At 44.3% G+C, this 20777-nt stretch overlaps 1 protein-coding gene and 1 long non-coding RNA gene across 2 annotated transcripts in view; one reads left to right on the top strand and one right to left on the bottom strand.

The window, feature by feature from the left end:
• PDZRN3 (PDZ domain containing ring finger 3) overlaps window positions 1-5912 on the bottom strand; it is a 119609-nt gene extending 113697 nt beyond the window's left edge. Inside the window, exon 1 of the mRNA XM_015875342.3 lies at window positions 4986-5912. Coding sequence (XP_015730828.2) covers window positions 4986-5702 — 717 coding nt within the window. The 5' untranslated portion in view covers window positions 5703-5912. The remainder of the gene's footprint in view (window positions 1-4985) is intronic.
• Window positions 1-20777, top strand: part of LOC107319780 (uncharacterized) — a 223745-nt gene that overhangs the window by 64686 nt on the left and 138282 nt on the right. The window contains exon 2 of the long non-coding RNA XR_001557940.2: window positions 10282-10367. This is a non-coding gene — a long non-coding RNA (uncharacterized LOC107319780). The remainder of the gene's footprint in view (window positions 1-10281; window positions 10368-20777) is intronic.

Genomic DNA, 20777 nt, shown 5'->3' with positions numbered 1-20777 from the left:
AGTTTAGAGAAAAAGCCTTGCAACAAGTCTGCGGGAGAGCTGGGAAGGCAGCAGCCCCGGCTCCAGCCACCCCACGGCGCCTCTGCAAAACCCGCCCTTGAGATTTATGCGTATTTTTTATTGAGATCTACAGTGAGACACTTAACAGCAACAGAAGATATTTATATGCAATGCTGTTCCTGCAACTACTTGACCCAGTCATATGTGATCTGTTACGTAAAATACTCCACGGCTCCAGTAGTCAGATTCTTGACTTTTCCAGTGCTTGAGGGTGTCTGAAGGACAGCATTTTTATGTCGTCTCTCTCTAGTGAGAGCTGCAATGCACTGCTTTCAACAGCACGGAATATGAACTGTTATACAACAGCAAATCTCTGGCCAGCTTTAGAAACAGCTGTAAACAAAACTGCTACAAATTCTGCAAAGGGCCTATGATGCTAATTGCCATTCACAGCGCCTGCTGGAAGGAGATTCTAAGTACAGTTTTCTTTGGAATTCTCACACTAGCAAAACAGAAATCCCGCAGCACTGAAAAGTGTTAATTAATTCCCTAAAACGTGATGTTCTGCAGTGAACTAATTTCTGATTATGCAAAGGAAAAAGTCCAACAGAGAAAGGCAGGACAGCCTTGTAATATCTGAAGGGCTGTGCAAGCATCATTTGCTATCCTGACCTACCCAAGCTTGCTCCTAAGCGCAGATATGCTCATAAAAGGTGCATCTCCTATAAACTCACACAAAAGCTCTTTTGTGACAGTGCTACTTGGGCCTACACATTTTGCTAGGACAAACCTACATGAATACAACTAAACCCTCCCAATCCCCACAACTTCAGAATCAATCAAGCGCAAAACACCACAAGACCCTACAATAGCTCACAAGTACAAAAAACCATCTAAATAATGGCCTCTTTTTAAGAAGTAAGAACAGGGTACTCCCAACTGCACGGTGTGCACCCACAGTTATCTGTGAACATTTCTACCTCCGAGATTTTTTCTTTGTTTTATCCATAGGGTGAAAAAGTTATGAACACAAAGAAGGTTTGAGGAAGTTATCTTACAAGTCTGGTTTTCATAACCAATTAATGAGAAAAATTACAACAGTTACATTGTAATTTGATGCAGCTGGTTTTAGTTTGTGCATTTTTCTTCTAACGTATCAGTTTGAAGTTGCCAATCAAATATTAATGTCTATTAAACTCATAAAAAATGTCCGAGTAATCCTGGATTACTGAATTACCTTCACAGATCTGGGGGAGATAACAAAGCCCAATTCCCTCCCAGTGTAAGCTGGCAGAGCTCCGCTGACCACAGGGCTGCTGAGCCAACAGACCGCACCTGAAAATGTGGTTTACAATTTTCCTGTCAGACTGTGATCTTATCTTTCCTCCAGGTCCCACAATAAGCACACGTGGGCCTGGTACAGAGAAATATGAAAGAGTTCCAACTAATTTTATTTTAATTCACCTACTCTCAGCGTCACTAAGAATCAGGTACTCAGACGAGGATGGAAAATGAAGTAAAGGCTGTTGCTCTGTGAGCCTTCAAACCCATATGTCAGACAGCATTTCAAGAAGCAAACTGCCAGTCCTGTGGGGCCGCTTTCAGGGACTGATAAGTCAGCATTTGAAAGACGAGGATGTGACAGTGTCACTGTTTACTTCCACTGCTATGCCTTTTTAAAAAGGCAAATCAATTACAACAATCAAGAAACAATTACAACATGGCTCTTGAGACACTTCCTGTAATTAAAATTGAACGCTTTCATTAAGGCCTTCTTATGTGGCTCCGATTGGATGCCTGTAAGCCTCGCAGAATTAGTATTAAAGCAGATAGGTTGGGATTAGCCAAAAGTTGTGGGGGAAAAAACCCCAAACACTCCACTCTAGTGTTTTTCTGAAGTATTCCTGAAAAATGAACTCAGGGGTTTTAAGAAACTTTCCAGTCAGTCCTGACAGATTTGTGCACCGTCCCCATCATCCCTCAAGCAGTGGAGTAGTGTTACAGAGCAAACCCCACATGTCATTCAGTGATAACTCCACCATCTGTGCTGAACAGCCGAGCACATGGGAGGCAGCAGTGCATTGCTTTGGTACTTGGTTACTTTTGCAGATTCACCTCTCAGTGTTAGCAATTTCTTTCACAACTGCTTTTGCTTCTTAAGAAAGCCATGATGTAAATCACTCTTCCAGAGCTCTGCCATTCTTTCCTCCTCAAATATGTCTAGCATTCCAGTGAAGCAATCATTAGGCAGTGAGATAACTGGAAATGCTGTAGCTCCCTGTTCTTCCCAGCTGAGTAATGGGAATCTAATAGACTGCTTTTTGCTTCATGTATTGCAAGACTGATTTCTTTGGTAATGGAGCTCTGTCAGTTACAGGAAGCACTTCAGCTCCTTGTTTATTGACTGCAGCCCAGCTGAGCCTGCTTGAGTCAGCCTGAGAAAGAACACAATCTTGTCTTAAAGGACTTCAGTTGGCATTCACGCAATTAAAACTTGTGCTCCTACTTCCACAGAGACCTCCACAGGTCTTAAACTCCAGATCATGAACTGGTTCCTGTATCTCTCTGATGTATTTACTGAAAGCCTGCTCCTGCCTTTGGTTGCCATAAAGCAAAAGGGCATAAGACCAGACTTCCAAAGACCGTGCTTTGCCAAGCCTCAAACCCTTCATTCACCTTTGACAGACTGACAATTGTACAGCATAAATGCCACCCAAAAAGCGCACCTTGCCAGGCACAGCTTTTACACTGCAGACTGGAATCAGCACCATGAGCTGAGTCTGGTTCCCTCCTACTGCTTTCCAGTGGACTTTGATGGCTGTGTACATAAAAGATCGACTACATCAGCTTATCAATAGGTGTGAACAGTGGTATGTTTCAGCAAGGATTAAGCATTGTTTGAATAGTATGAGGTTTTTCTTGCTTACTTAGACTTTGATGTTTCAGGATGGACAGGTCTGATCAAAGGCAACATTAATTTTGAGTAAGACATGTTGCCTTCCCTACCACTCCCTCCTTAAGCTTGTCCACAATAAGCCTCACCTCCCAACCGAGGGATAAAGTCTCCCTCTAAAGAAGCCTTCAGATTTGTCTTTTGGAATAAGTGTGGGTCAGACATCCAGTAAATACACTGCAAAAGTGAAGCATTCCATCAGTGGCTAAGAGGATGGAAAAGTGTACATGTGGTAAACAAAACTAGATTTATTTAATACCTATCTGTTTAATGGACTTACAGAACTGAGGTATTACCAGAAGACTCTCTGAGTGCATATAAAACACGTATTTTATGTATTAATATAGTTATGGCATGGGAAAGCTGAGTGACAAATGCAGTGTCACAAAGGAACACTGTGTTAAGGCAAAACCAGGTCTATGTGTCTGCAATTCCCCCAGCCAAAAGACCAACAGTTTGGGTCCTTCCTGATGGGCCCTACATCCATCACTATCATGTTTCCCCTCAACTAAGCCTTTAAACAGACCTGTAAGTGGGCACTTTATTTTGACTGGAAGGAACACCCCCTGATTTATTCAAGTGTGCTTCTGTACCTGCAGAAACAAGCAACCCATCTGCAGGCAGAGCATCCCTTTCTCTCCATCTACAGAGAGTCCAGAACATCCTGCAATAAGTTTGGGAATCACCACACAGCTCCTGAACCCCATTCATTAGTGCTAGGTGTTTTAACACAATAATTACAGTTTATAACAAAACCTATCTAGTATATTCATAAGAAAATAATGACAGCGGTGGCGCTGCACACTTTGGATATGCAATTTCCTCTGAAGTTGAAGTCTGTTATTCTATATTATCATATATGTAATCCAGACAGCAAGGGACCTAATCCTTAGGCAAGCACAGTGCCCTGCCAAGTGTTTATAACCGGCATCCTGCACTGTGCAGCCGGTGCCTCTGAGAAAACAGCCCCCAAAGCAGCTTGGAAGAAGGCTTCCATCCAGCAGGCCACATCCCTAAACTGGGAAAGCATCCCAGGTGATCACCAAGGGTCTTCAGAACACTCTCTTGCGCCCAAAGATGCAAGTTTCCTGGTTGTTCTTTGGGCACAAGGCAGGCTGTAGCTGTTGGTGTTGGAGGGCTGCCCAAACTGCTGTGAAAGACATGTGATTGACCGCTGAGCCACAAGCCTGTGGTGACATGACACCTTCCAGCTTTCTGCAGATTAGACACTGCTTCAGAAAGCTGCATAGCGGCCTTTTGTAATAGGGCTGAAAACCAGCACAGTTCTCCTGGCCAGCTGCATCCATCTGTTTGATAAGAAGTACTGCTGTTAGCTATGCACCCTGCATGCTTACAGCTATTGGCAGTAGCACCTTTGGTGCACCTCACTAACTTTACAGAGCGAAATTGAGCATAAGGAACATGACCAGCATTGGCCATAGAGCCACGTGAAGGGAAGCTGTGCTGCTGGGAGCACAGCGGAGCTGAGGAGCAAGGAGGCAGCAGAGCTGTGCGGGAGCTCTGTGTGTGACAGCATCCCACCCAGCACTGCCCCAGGTCAGAGGGGGTGGCTCAGTGTCAAGATACATTCGGAGCTGGCGAAACATGGTGGGCTCTCTAGGAAGAAAACACTGCAACACGAGTTTGGTCTCCCTTGCACAGCTCCTGCAGCCCCAGCACCACCACGGTGGGGACACAGCTGCGACAGTCCCAAGCAGCTGAGAACGGCCGTGCAGGGATGTGATTGTGCCGGGATGTGATTGTGCCGGGATGTGATTGTGCCGGGATGTGGCAGCACATTCCGGGTCACCGGGAGGACTCCGAGTCTCTTCATTTAAAAGATAATTGGCTCCAAGCGCTTCCCTCGCTGGGGAGCCTCGTTCCAATTAGAGCTCGGGGGCTGTTACAGCTCTGCCTTTTGATTCCGAGCACTTTATAAATAGGCTATTTCTGAATGCCTGGAATCAAGTTAATTTTTCTCCTCACAAACCGATCTTTTAAGGACAAAACGCAGGGTCGGAGCCGCCCTTACCTTGCCGGGCGAGGCGGAGCGGGCGCGGGCCAGTGCGTCCAGGCGGGCGCTGTACTGCGTGAATCGCTTCTGGTAGCGCAGCGCCGTCACCTGCAGCTCCAGCTGCGCCGCCGCCAGCCTCGACAGCAGCGACTGCTCCCGCTTCCCGGCGCGCAGCGCCTCCTTCTTCAGCGCCTTCTCCAGCGCCGCCGCCCTCGCCTGCAGAGCGGCCCCGTGGGCGCGCAGGGCCCGCAGGCAGCTGTGGCCGCCGCTCCGGCGCTCGCCGTGCGTGAGCATCAGCCCGCAGCCCTGTTCGCACAGCCCGGCCGGCCGCGCCTCGCAGCGCTCCCGCATGTGCGACTCCACGTCGCGCAGGTTGAGCACCTGGCGGCAGCCGCGGTTGCGGCACTTGGCGGGGGAGAAGTCGCAGGTCTCGGCGTGCTCTCCCAGGTGCTGCAGAGGCACCACCGCCTCGCAGCCCCGCGCGTGGTTGTCGCACTTGATGTCCAGCTTGAGGATGAGGCTCTTGAGCGGCAGGACGTGGTTGAGCTCCTTGGCGGAGATGCGCTGGCAGTTGGCGGGGCAGCTGCCCTGCTGCACCACCCAGGGCAGCACGCAGCCGGCGCAGAACACGTGGCCGCAGGGGGTGGTCAGCGGGTCCTCCAGCACCTTGTTGCACAGGTTGCACTTGAAGTCGGGGTCCACTTCCCCGCTGAAGCGATCCAGCTCGAATCCCATCGTCCCGCCGCTTCCCCAAAATAACGATTAAAAAGGAAAAAAATAAAGCCCAGCCAAAGTAAGCGAAGCGCAGACGGGACGGGGGACGTGAAGCAGCCCCAGCAGCCCCAGCTCCCCGCGTGCAGCCCGGCCCGCAGCGCCGTCACGGAGCGGCCCCTCGTTCTCCACCGCTCCCGCGGAGCGCCCGGCCCCGCTGCCCCGCGCTGCACTGCCGGGCGCCGCCTGCACTCACTCAGCTCCTGCCCGCACTCAGCCCCGCCCCAGCCCGGCCCGGCCCCTCGGCTCGCACCGCCCCCCGCCCCCCTCGCGGCTCGTGCCGCCCCTCGCCCCGCTCGCAGCCCCGTGCTGCCCCTCACAGCCCGGCGGAGCTCCGTGCCGCCCTCAAAGCCCGTCAGTCTTTCGCTGCCCCTCGCAGCCCCGACGGAACGTCCCCCGGGACCCCCGGTGAGGCACAAGGGCGGCTTTGTGCTCCGGGGTGAGGCGTTGTGCAGCGGCCGTTCTGCTGCAGGTGACGGAGATGCACCGGGGGGGCTGAGCAGCACGTGGCGTGCCGGGCACGGCGGGAGCCGCTCCGTCCTTGTTGTAACGTGTTTCCGTCATGGTAAACAGCAGCCCAACTAGAAGCTCCAGCTTCAGTGAGCTCCGTGCACCCCGTGCCACGGGACGATGATGACCATGAGAGGTGCCGGTGCAGACGTGGCTGTGGTCCGGGGCTGGCTCAGGGGCGCACGTTTAGCATCGAGGCGCTCCGCTTCTCCAGTGTGAATTCCGTCTGTAGCTCGTTTCACTCCAGCTACTAACGATCCATAAAGCGAAAGGCAGCGCGCATCACATGCAGCGAGTTAGGTACGCGATCAGGGAAGTTTTGTTCCAAGCAGTTTGGAGATAGCTGCTCTAAAGCAAAGCCCTTTGTGACCACCACCATGCGACCTTCCTTAGATGAGCGTACAAAGTGCTTCCTCACACGTTGAGCGGGCAGCAGGTGGGGATGGTAACGCTGTGTCCATCGCTGGTGTCCTGGCAGTTTGGGCCGGTGCTTCCAGCTGTGCATGCAGGGTGCACAGCCAGCCCGTAAAGCTGGGGGCAGAGCTTTATTGATTCCAGCAGTGATGTCAGTACCGGGCTCCTGAAGCCATCTGAAACTGTACAAATATTTGGATGGAAAATACGGGCAAGAGTTTGAATAACGTTTTCATGTGAGGTCGTGGCCAGGCAGATGCTGTGCTGAGTTCTGTGACGCCCTTTAATGTGACGTTTATGTAGGAATGGATACTTTATTTATAAACCAAGTATGACGGAAGCTTTCAAAGGCCACTGCAGTCTTGTATTTAGGCAGCAGTTGGGAATACTGACAGGGAACCAAAGTTCCGCTCTCCCTGCTGCCATTATCCGAGGGATAAGGCACAAATGGAGCCTTCCCTACTGGAGACACATTTCAGTTCTCCCTCTTAAAAAAAATAAATAAATTAAAAAGCAGTCTCTCAACAGGAGCCTTTAATGTTACTTTCAAAGGCTGTGGTTGGAACTGAAAGGAGGTTTGGTTTCCAGCGTGTTGCCAGCAGGGCTGAAATTACATTGCCGCAGCTGAGGAAGATGGTTTGTGTGTGGTCAGAGCTCCCCATCAGAGGTGGTGCTCTGGGGCAGGAGCATCTCCTGAACCAATAGGGCTGTCCTTTAATTCTGCTGTCCCAACATAAGGAGATGGCATGCCATTGTTGTGCTTTGGGATGCAGCACAGACACAGTGCCAGCTCTGGAAGACCTGCAAAAATAAGGTTTTGTTCAGTACGTATTTTTTTCTACCACTGCATTCTCCAGTCTCAGGAAAATTTAAATTGCTTAGGGGTGCCAATTCGGTTTTAATTGCACTTGTTCATATGGGTTAGCATCACTTTGAGCTTAATTACGAGATCCCTGCAAGAAACCTGCTATTTTTTTTTTTTTTTTTTTTTTTACACCATTTGCCTTTAAAATGCCAAAACCATTTGACAGTTCAGACATTGTCAGATCCTGCTGCATGCTCATTCTGTGTCCTCTATTCTGGACAAAACCTGTGGTGTTAATAGGGCATGTCCTGTGTGAAGTGATCCTCGTGCATGTGGTCTGTGAGCTGGAGCCTTGTGGAAGCTGAAACTCGCAGTGCTCATGAGCATACTTGAAATATTTGTAGCATATTTATAATACGTGCCTTATACTGCATGTGTATCTAAAATGTTGAGGTTTTACCAGCGTTCTGTTCATTGCCTGGCGCTGCAGAGTTCTATGAATTTGAGAGGTTCTGTATGCTGTGGGATTTTATGAGCTTTGTTGTACTGTGTATGTTGTAGATGTGTATCAGTAAAATACAGATCCTTTGTTTTACTGCTGGTGGGAATCTACGTTTGTGTTAACAGGATAGCGGAACAGCTGGCGAGTGTGGACCAAATGAAACTGCCTTATAATGGCAGAGCATAGTATCAACCACAGCATAGACAGTTTGCACTGATAATGATTTATATGACACTTATTTGAAGTATTTTGTAAGAGGTTACACTGTGGCTTGGCTGTGGAGCTTGGATTCCATGGCTTTGTGTGTACAGGGAGATGGTTGATAGAATAGTGAAGCGGATGCTGAAAGGTAATTGTAGATTAGCAGCAGAACAAGCGTCAAAAATCGGAATCAATCTCTCTATCAGAAGGAATGTTTGAGCAAAAAGTAGAAGATAGCACCCAGCAGAAACACGAATGTCCTTTCTTGACGTTCCATACATATTTTTGTGTAGTTGATTAACAGCTGCTTAACTGCCTCAGAAACCTTGAAAGCCATCGTTTGTGCCCATTTCATAGCTTCCTTCTCACCTCTTCACGTAACTAAAGCCATAGTGATGCTTGTATTTTATTGATTAAGAGACAAGGCCCAGAAGAGTTTTGGCTGTAAGAACACATTCCAAAATTAATACAAATAAAGATAAAGGTATAATTCAGTGCTGTCTGTACAGATAGTTATATTAATTCCCCTCCACAATATCTGAGAGTATTAAAGTTATTTGTTGTCCTTTTTATTATGAGCACTCCTCTGTAGTGTCAAAAAGAATTGTCTGTTTTAAGTCTGGGCTTCATGGAGTGCAGGAATAATGGAAGTACCCTCTGTAATTCAGTCTTGTTCTGCATGCTAGCAATTGAATACTGCTTTTCCTGAGCTGTTCTTCACTTGATGCTGGAGCCACTTTTGGTGAGCAGCTGCTTTTTACACACCAGTCTGTGATCTGAGCACATGACAGAGGCCCAGAAGTGGCTGCTGGTTGCCTGAAAATACCAAAGGATGCCAAATTTCAATGGAAATCCCAAAACGCCTCCGTTCCTGTGCCCTGGCCTGTGACCACAAATGCTGCATCTTTGAGATTCCTCTGCAATATAAAAATGTGAAGAAGGCACCAAATTGTGATGCAGACCCCCACATTCAGTACCATATCATTTCTTTGTCTTTTCCTCTCATATTTAAATATTTAGAGAGAGTGAACTGTCATTATCTATTCTTAATTCCCTTTTACACATCTTAAATGTTGTAGTTAAAGACAACGTTTAAATCCAGACTGTAGTTAACTCAGTGGTAATGGGTGGGACATAAAACGCAAGCTGTAATTAAAAGGCATCTTATGTAGGAGGTTTTATGATGAATTCAGTAAAGGGAGGTCAGCCAACATCTCAGAGAACAGTGCAAGGGAGCACACAACGCTCAGCATTATTTCTCCTGTTTCTGTACTCATAGATGTTGTTAATCTGTTGGGCAGGACTAGCAGATGGCATTTGGCATGGGTAGGTGTGTTTAGGCTGGTGTAGCTGGCGAATCCAAGAGCCTTTGGGTTGCCCTTACTTGATAGTCTGGCCCCATGAAAAAGATCCTGAATGCTCTGAAGTGGTGCTGTGTTTATTTATCTGTGACCGTGTCTGCATATATGCATTTCTGAAAGTCCTGAGCCCCAACCATTTTCTCTTGAAAATGGGAAAAAATATTCCTGTTTTCAATAAAAGAAATGGAAATGAATTGCCTTTTTTTTTCCATTTGTTTTTTGTTTTTCAGAATGATTGTAAGGTGGGGTGCTCTGTTTTTCTCCACATCAGCAGCACTGGGTTATTGCAAGATGTTTCTGTACATTTTCCACCATAAACCATTCTCAGTACTTGCACAAGGTGTATCTGACAAGCGAGTTTTGTGGTCCTCCACTGTTTGTTAGCTCAGCAGTTGCCCTGTATTTATATTTACAGCACTGTTACAATTTCTATAAGCCAAGGAAATGGATTCCCTAATTGTACAGAGATATATGTATTTTTTCTTTCTGAGCAATTGGTTTTGTTAACCAGAATGCCACATACAATATAAGGAAAATGTTCTATCTGGAAAATTAACTAACAAATGCTAATCATGCAGCTAACGCCAATTTTATTTGAAAACAAACAAGAAACAACAAATGACCAGGGACAATTTTTAAAGGAATTAAAAAGATCGAAAAAATGATTGAACATTTTCAATCAGGTGTAGAAATACAGAGGAGCAGTCACTGTGAGTATGAAGGAACGTGTATCCTGGTTTGTGTTTGTAGGAGAGCTTACTCATGAGGCTGAAATTTCTGATATTGGAGGAGAAGAGAGAAGCTGGTTTGGAGCAGAGGACCAGAGGGATATTCAGGTAAGTCAAGTCTGAAATAAGGACTGCGCTCCTCATTCGGCATCTGACTGTTTTTCCTGTTGAAGGCACGTGAGTAGGACTGGCAGCTCTGATAATGAAGGAGGTGAAGATGGAGATTTGTGCCCTAGGAAGTTCTATAGAAAAGAAAACTTGCAGAGACTGCAGAGGAGGCAGCTGATACCTCTAGGAAGTGAGGAGAGTCCTATGGAGTGCAGGGCTGGTCCAGTGTGGAGATCTTGGTGTGCTTTATCCTTGGAGATCTGTATTTGTATCTAGGTTATATAGTTTCATGGACAACCACAAGACCATAAGCTCTGCTATATCAGGTCATGCTTTCCCTCTAGTTTTCAAGGCTTTTGCTAGTTAATGCCCTACACAGTTTGTTCCCCAATTCAACATTTGCCTGAAGCAGTAAAGACACATTTAGGGCCTCAAGTAGAGTAAGATAACTACCAGAGAGCTGAGGTCCATGGTCCTGGAATGCCAATTTCCTGGGCTTTCAGTATGGCTCCTTTGTAACAAGCCTTCCTTTAGGGAGAGAGTTGGAGTGCCAGCATGAGTGAATCCTTCTAGTTTGAAAACTCCAGGTTTTCAAAGAACTGTGTTGATACAGCTGTCTCCCGAGTTGCCCTGGTTTTCACTTCTCAGTAAAAATTTCCACTGACATCATGACAGGAATGAAGTTTCAAAAATGGTTTAAATATCAGTTCCACAGGTATTCCTTCTCTTTCCTCTTCTCCCTCCCCTGCAGTTTATGTTATTTTCTGTGTAGCTAAACTAGGAGGCTGAAAACTTGCCAATTTATTTATGATCGATGCGTTCTCCAAGACTACAAAGCAGAGAAGCCTGCTAAGTATCAGGGGAAGATCTAACTAGTAACTAGTACAGAGTGTTGTATGATTGGTAACAAATCCCTCTCTGTAGCTGTTTACTGCTGCAGGCTATTTTAGGAAAATGATTGTTTTCAACATAATGGCTAACGCTGTATGTCTGCTCATTGCTTTATAACAATGAGGACATTATGAGATTGCTCTCATACCTACTCTTCATGTTCTGCTAATTCATTTTCCATTAGGCAGCATTTATAAAAAACTGCAGCAAGAATTTTCCATAGTCTTGTTAAGCTAACTGTTCTTTGTGAGAGGACTTTATGCAATAATGTCAGGGAGGCTTTTCACCTATGGTACGTAAGGCAAGGGCAAAACCTTTGTACTAGGTTACAAGCTACAATTTTGACTGCATCCAGCATCCTGCATGTTGAAAAATCTGCTTTAGGGACCTTATCAACGTTTCCTACTTTATCAGATGTATTTGGGGGATGGGAAGTGCTTTTCCATCTCTGCCTGTTGTTTGATCACCAGAACTCCAGCTGAGAGATATTATGGGAAGAGCAAACTACTAACAACTTTCTGATACACGTTTATGTAAAGCCGCTGGCTACTGTGCACTGTTTCTGTCTATAAGTAGTCATAGTAGATTTGTATTGCTACACACCCAAGTTAACTCTGAATCCAGAGCCTGGCTCTGTAGCCCCCATCTTCAAAGAGTGACATATCTGATTCTGAGGGCAGATGTTACCTAAACAGGACTGTTTATTCTGCAGTAGCTTTGTGTCTTCCAGTAGTTTTTTCATTAGCTACTGTAGGAATGAACTTTTTTTTCCCCTAATGTAAGGAGAAATTTGGTAAAGTTTGTAAAGAAAATTGGACTGACTGTGGAAAAATTGTGACAAAATCACGGTATATAAATGGTTGTTTTATAGATTATTTAAGTTTTATGAAGTAGTTTCTAGTGACTGATTTAAGTAATTGAATAACAAGATAGAAAGTAATGGAAAAAGCCAAAGGTAACAGCCTTGATGGTAGAGTTAAATGATTTATCTGACTATAGCTATTCTAAAGGCAAAGGTTAATGTACTGAACTGGTGGTAGGAATTATTTCAGGAGGCATGCAGAGCATTTTCAAGTTACTGAAATTCATTTAAGTTGTACATTTTTCACCCCCTTAGTATTAGCCCCAGTCATCATATAAAAGGATAATATTGACATCTCCTGTGTAAGGTTAACACACATGCAATTAGCAGGAATTTCTTGAAGATGGATTGAAATAAACTGGTACCACTCATGGCAATGGCAGAAATAAGGGTAGAACTATAGGTAATAAAGGAAAGGTCAGAGCTTTATGTAGTCAGATGTAGTTCCATACTTTCCCAAACATTTGATAAGGCATACATTTATAGAAAACATTAATTTTTGTCTCACAGATCCTAACTGCTAAATTACTTTCACACAGGCAATGATATTATAGCTAGCAATGATTTCTGCATATGTGCCTGAAAAGCATTTTTCTCCCTTTTGCAGGCGTATCTGCCTTCCTTTTCTTTCCTACAGAGCCTGCTTTTCTCATACTGTCAATGTCACTTCTTCTGTCTCTTCCTTTATTTCTCCACTTGTTTCCTTGTTCTCTCCTCATATTCTCATATCACACTGTCTACCAGTGCATTCTGTATCTTTCCAACCCACGGCATCTGGTTTTACTTGGCTGTCCTTGGCAGGATATTATTATTGCTCAAGGGGTTGGCATGTTACTGGAATATACACCCTTCTGGGGCCTTGGATGGTAAATGTTAATGCTCAAACTCTATCTGCACTCTGTTGGTGGCATAAGTTCTGTCTCTGGACTTACGCCTGCCTCAGAGGCAAAGACTCTGTTCCCAGACACTAAAGCAAAATCAAAGTGACCTGGGGAAATTAGAGCAGGAAATGATCTACATACCTTTAAAAGTGATGAACCTATAGAGAAAACTTCAAAATAGAAAAGGGGGAGGGGTGGAGGTAGGTGCTGTGCTCGGGAAGACTGATGTGTAATCATAGAAAAAGTAACTTTGAAGAAGAAATCTGTCTCAAGTGATAAGATCTGAGGAGACAATTACAAATGTAGTGAATGTAAGTTGATGAAGTGCTGCTCAACTCCACACAAGAGAATGCATTAGTGATTGCATTCCAGAAAATTAGAAAAAGTATGATAAGTTGGTTAATGACAGGACACAGGAAGGTGAGATACTGGCGGGTTTCTTGAAATATGTGGTCCCAGTGATGCCTCTTTCATTTGCAGCTGAAAGCTTGATGAGAATAGTGATAAAGGGAACTGATTACAGAAATAACACACAGCTTAGGCTTGTGCTTTTCCTGTGAAGAGATCCTGCTACAAACAGTGTAATTCTGCTATAGCATTGATTTATCTGGGGAATAAATTAGCTGCTTTCATTATTATTTGTTGCTGATATTTTTCATATGGCTCTACTACTTGACTGTTATTTTCCCATAGCATTTTCCCAGCATGCCTTCAGAAATATCAGAAAATGCTCACACACAGTCCAGAAAAGTGCCAACTAAATATTCCACAAAGTGCTTGCAGATCTTGTGCAATGTTTTCCCTGGTCTTTCCCAGCTGTTTTTTAGCATTGATCTAATATTTCCCCCATGAACCGTTAGCATTTTTGTGACATTAAACATAGCAGGGAGGTTGCTTTCTACAAATGAATAAAGTGACTGCTCTGACTTTAGGATGATGAAAAGTGCCCAGTATTCCTCTCCACCAAAAGCTGCTCCTCCACCGTACTTCTGAATAATTTGGTTTTTTGAGAGTCGTTTGTGGTTTTTTCTATCCAAGGAAAATAAGATAACTTGTATTTTAATTCAGACTACTCAAAATATGTAGCGTGACACTTTGTTTTTCCATTGGCGTGGAAAACTTTGGAGTAGGCTCTGAATATATTGAATAAAATATAAACAGATCACTTAAGTATTTTTCAATATACCTGCGTGCTAAAGAAGAAACGACTGGCTGTCTGCAGCATGAGGAATTTGGGCTGTGTGGATGTACAGTCAAACAGTCACACAGATCTTACCTGCCTCACAAAACAGTTCTCCAACAGCTCCTTACTCTTTCCTGCCCTATAAACAGTTTCTAAACAATAACAAGATAGGATTCAAGGCTCTGCTTTTGAGTTCCGTAAATGAGCCTAGAGGGACCAATGCTCCAAATGAAACTAGCTGTATAGTATATAATTGTATAAATGTTTGAGAGATACTACTGGACAGGAACAATATCCCAGACATTGCCTCTAACATTTAATGTTTTCAAGTTTGAGTAATGTTTGGTAGAATCTGTGTTATCAGTATCAGGCCATGATCCACTTTAATTGGCTGACAGCATCTACTGTAGCCTGTTATTCATGCTATCTACTTAATCCTAGCAAGAATAAACTAATCTCTGAAAATGGCAGGTCTATGAAAGAGATCATCAGTCTTTATATAAACCAGACTTAGGGTTCATAGAGAGGGGCAAGCTTGTCCTCGCTAGACAAAGTAGTGGTTGCATTAATAAACGATGCCTTCATATGAGGCAACTTTGTTGTCTTGGTCCTGTGATGAGCTGAAATAAGATGTCAAAGTTCTTTTGTCTCCTGCTATGCAAAACCAAGGCAAGGAGCACCTTTTTGTGCTGCTGACAGTTTTTCACCTAGAGGGTGGTGTCACACTGGAACAGGTTGCCCAGGGAGGTTGTGGATGCCCCATCCCTGCAGGCATTCAAGGCCAGGCTGGATGTGGCTCTGGGCAGCATGGTGTGCTGGTTGGTACCCTGCACATAGCAGGGAGGTTGAAACAAGATGTGCATTGTGGGCCTTTTCAACCCAGGCTATTCTATGATTCTATGATTTGAATGTTGCTGAGCTTAAAGAATCATGATATATTCTGCAGCAGTCTCCATGCATTTCTTGTTCAAGGTTGATTTAGTCCAGTTTAGTTTGCTATTTGCGTGTTTTGACTTTAATGAATTCATTGTGAACATACAGCTGAGGAAAAGATCCAGGCTGCAGGTAATAGTTGGATGCCTAAATAAGAAGGCATCTGTTCTGCAGTGCTAGAGTGCAATGGCAACTTTGTGAGTTCACAGTTAGTTTTCACATTTCACATAAACAAGTTTACATTTAGATCCTCCCTGAGGGAACTGTTTGGCATCCTTATGTAAATAACAAAGCCCTCCTCACTCAGAACAGGCTTCTGTCCAAGTGTGCCAGGCCTCTTCCACAGCCTGTGGAGGTTTGTAAAATCCATGTGAAGGACCTGAGGCCCCATTCAGCTCTGCTGTGCCCTGCCGAGGGCGGTACAGCTTTCTTACCATTAGTGATGCTGCCACAACATCTGAAAGGTTTCTGTGCTGCAGTTCTCCCCAGAAGGAGTGGAGGGGTCAGTGTTACGCCCAGGCAGGCTTCCATCTGGAAATACATTCAGAGTGGTGCAGAGCAGGCTGCAGAAAACTGCCCATCCTGCGGGTTTGTTATCAGCAGGACTGGGGTGGAGTGTGCTGCTACACAGCCCTTCCATCAGTCCCCTTGCTTTGGCTGTGCAGTGCCACTTGCCGTAGCAGGTGGCTGTATCTTCTCTCTGCCTGATCACCGTGAGTGCATTGGAAACCAAATGATGACTGGGGATGGGTCAGAGTTCCTGTAACTAGTTAAACAATTTAGTTATTTAATCATTAACTGGCTAGATTTGCCCTAAGGAAAAAGCCTGTTTGACTAATTATTTTAATGGAAAAAAATAGAGCTGCTGGGAAGCTGCAGCACTAGTTTGCAGGGGGCTACCCTTAGCTGATGTGTTTTAGGTGGATTGAAAAGCAGGAGGTGGGAAGAAGGATAAAAATACGATTAAGAACAGTTCACAGTGCAGAAATGATGAGTGTAAGTGTTGAGTTGTTAGTCCTGCATGCTGCTTTCCACCAAAGGCCAAAGGAACTGCTGTACCTGTGTGAAATCCTTGGACTTGTAGTATAAAGCGGAACCAATGCAGACCCTCCTACCCTCTTGTTCTTATAGTTAATCAAACAAAAATTTTATGTGATGAATGCTGAGTGTTTTTATATTTTTGAGTGTACTTTCACAGCTTACATGTTTGTAATGCAGTTTAGGTTCTTGTTTTGCCAAAGGAAGTGAATATATTATCATTGATCACGGGTTACTGTCCACCTGAGTGTCTCTGCTGAACGCTCTCCCTGAGCTGTCCTGTGACTTGTGAAACACATAGGAAACGTTTTCTGGTTATTTTGGCCAGTGGATGTGTATCATCTTTGTGTAAATATGTTTAAATCCTTTTCTTTTATTAGACCAATTAGTTAGAAAGAACACAAAGTTTCTGGCACGCAAGCCCTTTAAAAAAAGTTTTTGTGGGATTCTTCAGTGTCTCTTCAATGACATAAAAGAATGATTTATATGCCCCAAATATGGGTTGGGTTTTCTTTAGCTGCATAATTTAGTCTCCTAAACAATATCACATCCTACAGACCTTGCCTCCCTTCTATTCTTAGACAGTCTCGTCTATGGTGACATTTCTGATTTACGTGAAAACTTTGCTATTTGAAATAATGAACCTTCAGTTGGGAATTAAAAGCTTCACACCACATCTCTCATTCATTGCAGAGTTTTAAAGGAATCTCGAGCCCTGTTTGCCATGTTTTCATAATGTTTGTATCTGACTTTGTTGTACAGTTCTTCAGAGAAGGAGTTTAAAAATAGACGGAGAGAAGATCGAGGGGTTTATTTTAAAGTATATCTTGGAGATGGCTACATTTCCTCACCAAAAACACAGAAAATTGGGACTGGATGTGAGCCTGATCTTTCAAACAAAGTTATAATGTGGTGTTTAGTGACCACAATGAGTAGATGGAGCACAGAGGATCGGCTTGAATTGCCACTCATTTTTTACAATTCCCTGTTTAAAACGCACAGAGCTCTCTTGGAGGCACTTTGTGTGTTCTTTCCACTTTTTTCTTTTTCTTTTTGTAGTAATTCCAAACTCTTTTGGGACTCATTTAATCCCGAGGTGTCAGATACAGATTAATGCTTTTCGGTTACATAATGTGAGCTTTAGTTGTAAAATGAATTTCTGCCTAGAACGTATCCCTTCTCTGCCATTAAAAAATGGTATTCCAAGCAAAATGAAGTTGGTTCTGTTCCATGTGGAGAAGAAAGATCCAGTAATGTCACTAGGCAGCAGTTGCACAGAAATCCCATGGGTGTGTTCTGTTTTCAACTCATCCAGCAAAGTGTCCACTGGGAGAACACACATGTATTGCACTTTCAATGCGAGCTGCTTCCTAGGAGCACTAATACCAGGATCAAGACTGCTTCTAATAATGCACAGATGCCTCTCACTGCACAGTTTATCTTAAAAGAGATCAGTAAATAGTTGAAAAAAAATCAATTTTCTGCCAAGTAGAACATGGTTATACTAAAGTGGATATTAGAGCTGCAGTGCCCAGGAATTTTATCTTTTAAAAACCCAAGCAACAGTGAGTACTGAGGTAGATCGAATGGTAGCAAAGAACATCATCTGATGTATGGACATTCATTGAATTTTATTTCAGCTGTTTGATACTTCTTTGCTTTAAAATATTCTCATGGCTTCTTTCGGGTTTGTAATGTGAGACACAGGCATAAACCAACTGCTGTGGCAGCTAAAGTCACTGGAGGCTGTCCCTCATTTCTTAAGCTAATGCTAGAGGAAAGTTAGAATTACTGGGATATTTATGGACCTTCCTTTTCAAAACTGCAGGACAGTAAATGGAAATGATCTGCAGAGATTACTTACCAGAATTGTGGAGTATTTTGCTTGCATCACAGAATCAAATGTATGTGGACACAGATGTGTGCTAGGCCGTGCAGTCAGGATACTTTGCATCCTCATATTCAGTATGAGACAGTGAATCAATTACTGCATACGTTCTGCTAATTTCCTCTTGAGTTAATTCCATAATTGCAATTGGGATCTGCAAAATGTAGAGGCAATTTCAAAAAGAAATTTCTTACCCTTGTTTGTGACTTAGTAACCATAGCTTTAGCCCAAATAAAGCCTAGAAATTAAAAGATTGTTAAAAAAATAAGAAAATTAAAGAAAACCAAACTGGGAACAATCCCAGCCTCCTTGCATAATTCAGTGTTCTCTGAATGCCACGAGGGAAAAACTCTTTCCCTGGCTTATTCTGGTGGAAAAAGTTTGCAGAGTTTGCATGGGATGTAAAATAAAGCAGGAGAAAGTCATAGGAAAACTGACAGCAGCTTGGTCTGTTTTAAAGGAAACAAAGTGAAAGTCAGTGGGAGCCTGGCTGCACTGGAATGCCTGCCCCAGTTGTGAACTGTGCAATCCAGATGGTTTTCCTCCGTCTGAATGGGGAGCACTGCTGCAGCTGGGCTGGCTGCATCCTGCTGCAGTTATACCTGCATCCTGCTGTGTGCTTGGAGCCTGGCAGCCGCCCGTCCCCATCACTGGGGGAGAGGAGGAGGTGTGGGGAGCAGGAGGTGGCACATTGCTACCTGTGCCCCAAATCCAGGGCTTGCCACAGTGCCCTGATGATGTGCTGGTCCTCCCACACCCACGCACAGCTGCTTAGAAGCAAGTTGGGAGCCCTACTCTTTCATCAAACCTTCCTGGGTGCAGTGTTGACAGTGGGGTGTGGGAGCTGCCTCTGGTTGATGAGGTCTCTGAGATTTTTAGAACCAGCCTTCAGTAAAGATCGTGATATTTTTAATGTTATAAGTATGCATAAAAATAGGCCACTTCAGTTGTGTGCATCAAAGGAGACCTTTACTCCATACATTATAATGTCTACAGTACAACTGAACTTGTGCCCTTGCCATGAAGAAGGTTGACATTGTCCTGAGCTGCCTCAGCCTGAGCACTGCCAGCAGGTTAAGGTGATCCCTCCCTTCTGTTCAATGCTGGTAAGGTTGCACATGGAGTATTGGATCCTGTGCTGGTGTTCTGGCACTAGAGAGATCTGAACAGACTGGAGAGAGCACAGCAGAGGTATTGAAATGAGATGAGCATCTCTGCTATGGCAAGAGGCTGAGGGAGCTGGCAGAGCCGAGCTGGGCTTGGGGGGGGGAGGGGTCTTTACAGTGTTATTAAAGTTGAGGCTGGAAATGTTTAACATGAAAGTTGTTTGTTGAAGATCTTGAAAAACATTTGCAATGAAAGCATCATGAATTTCTCAGCTCTTCCAGAGGATTTTTGGAGTGCACTGCAATTCATTCTTTCTCTGAATTGAATATTCTTTTTGTAATAAGGTACATTGGAGTACTGGATCAGAAATACATGCTGAACTCTACTACTTTAAATGTAAAAGTGCCTGCAATGAAATATTCCATCTATTTTATAGCTGCCAGTATCCTTTGTTCTATGAAGGCTATTTCCACTCAGTAGCAATATAAACTTTCCAGTGTTGCCGGTATGGTTAATCTTGCTTGGCTGTAACATCTAAAAGGATACGGTTCAGACTTCTCCAGTGTCAGTAACTGTATTATAATCACTTCATTTACTTTGAGCTATACTAAGCCAATGTTGCTCAAAGTGCAGAACCTATTTGTTAGGATTGAATTCAAGCAGATTCTGCCTTTGTGCTACCCAAGTTTGGAGTCAGTTGTCAGGACTGGTGCCTTGACCAAAGTGTGCTGTGCATAGGGATCTCTTCAACCATAGTGGCAGACTTCTCTACTTACAATTGTCTGTGCCATTGTTTTCATAAACCTGTTAAATCCCAGTGTATGTCCTCTTTACTGATGGGAAGCAGGAGAGAAGAAAGTAGCTTTCTAATTTTGGAGCCCTCTGAAATGTTAATGATATTCAGATCATAACAGAAAATTAAGGACCATTCTTAGAGGACTCGCTGCTTTCTGCGGTTGCCGTGCACTGCAGCACTGCGAGGTCACATCTGATGCCGGAGATTTTCCAGTATTTTTTCTGAAGTGTTGATGTTAATCAGCTTTCAAGGGCAGGGTGGCATGTTTAATGATAATGGAAGTGTCTGGTGCTAATGCTTTTGCCTGCTGTCTCTTGCATGCCTTACTTCCAAGCCATCCGCCATCCATCAAGATTAACTAGAATTTATTACATTCGGCTTCCTTTCAAGAGATATTATTAGAGGCGTATAATCATTTGTAAGATTTATCTGTTCACCACAAGGATCTTGGAAAGGTGTACAAACTCAAAGAATGAACATATAGCTTGATTTGGGATGTGATGAGGGCTCCAGCTTATTAGAAATATTGCTTAATGAAGAGTAAATTTTAGCCCACATTCTGCCTGACCTCAGTCTCTTTCTAAGACACCTTCCACCTGGCTATTTTCCTACAGTGGCTTTTAAAGTAAATCTGGTTGTCTCTTGATTGCTCAGAATGCCCCCCCAGTGCTGCCGGCCACACGTCTTTAATTTCTCCGTGTTGGATCTTATCTGAAAATATGATCCACAGCCTCCCTGACCTGAGCTGCTCGCACCCCAGCAGCACTCTGTCCTGGGAATCCTGGAAGCATTTCTGGTTCATTTCAGTAGTGAACATATAGCAGAACTGAT

Source organism: Coturnix japonica, chromosome 15, assembly GCF_054131305.1.
Source record: "Coturnix japonica strain WE chromosome 15, WE-NBRP24, whole genome shotgun sequence".
NCBI classification, from domain to species: domain Eukaryota; kingdom Metazoa; phylum Chordata; class Aves; order Galliformes; family Phasianidae; genus Coturnix; species Coturnix japonica.
This window is presented reverse-complemented; position numbering and strand designations above follow the sequence as displayed.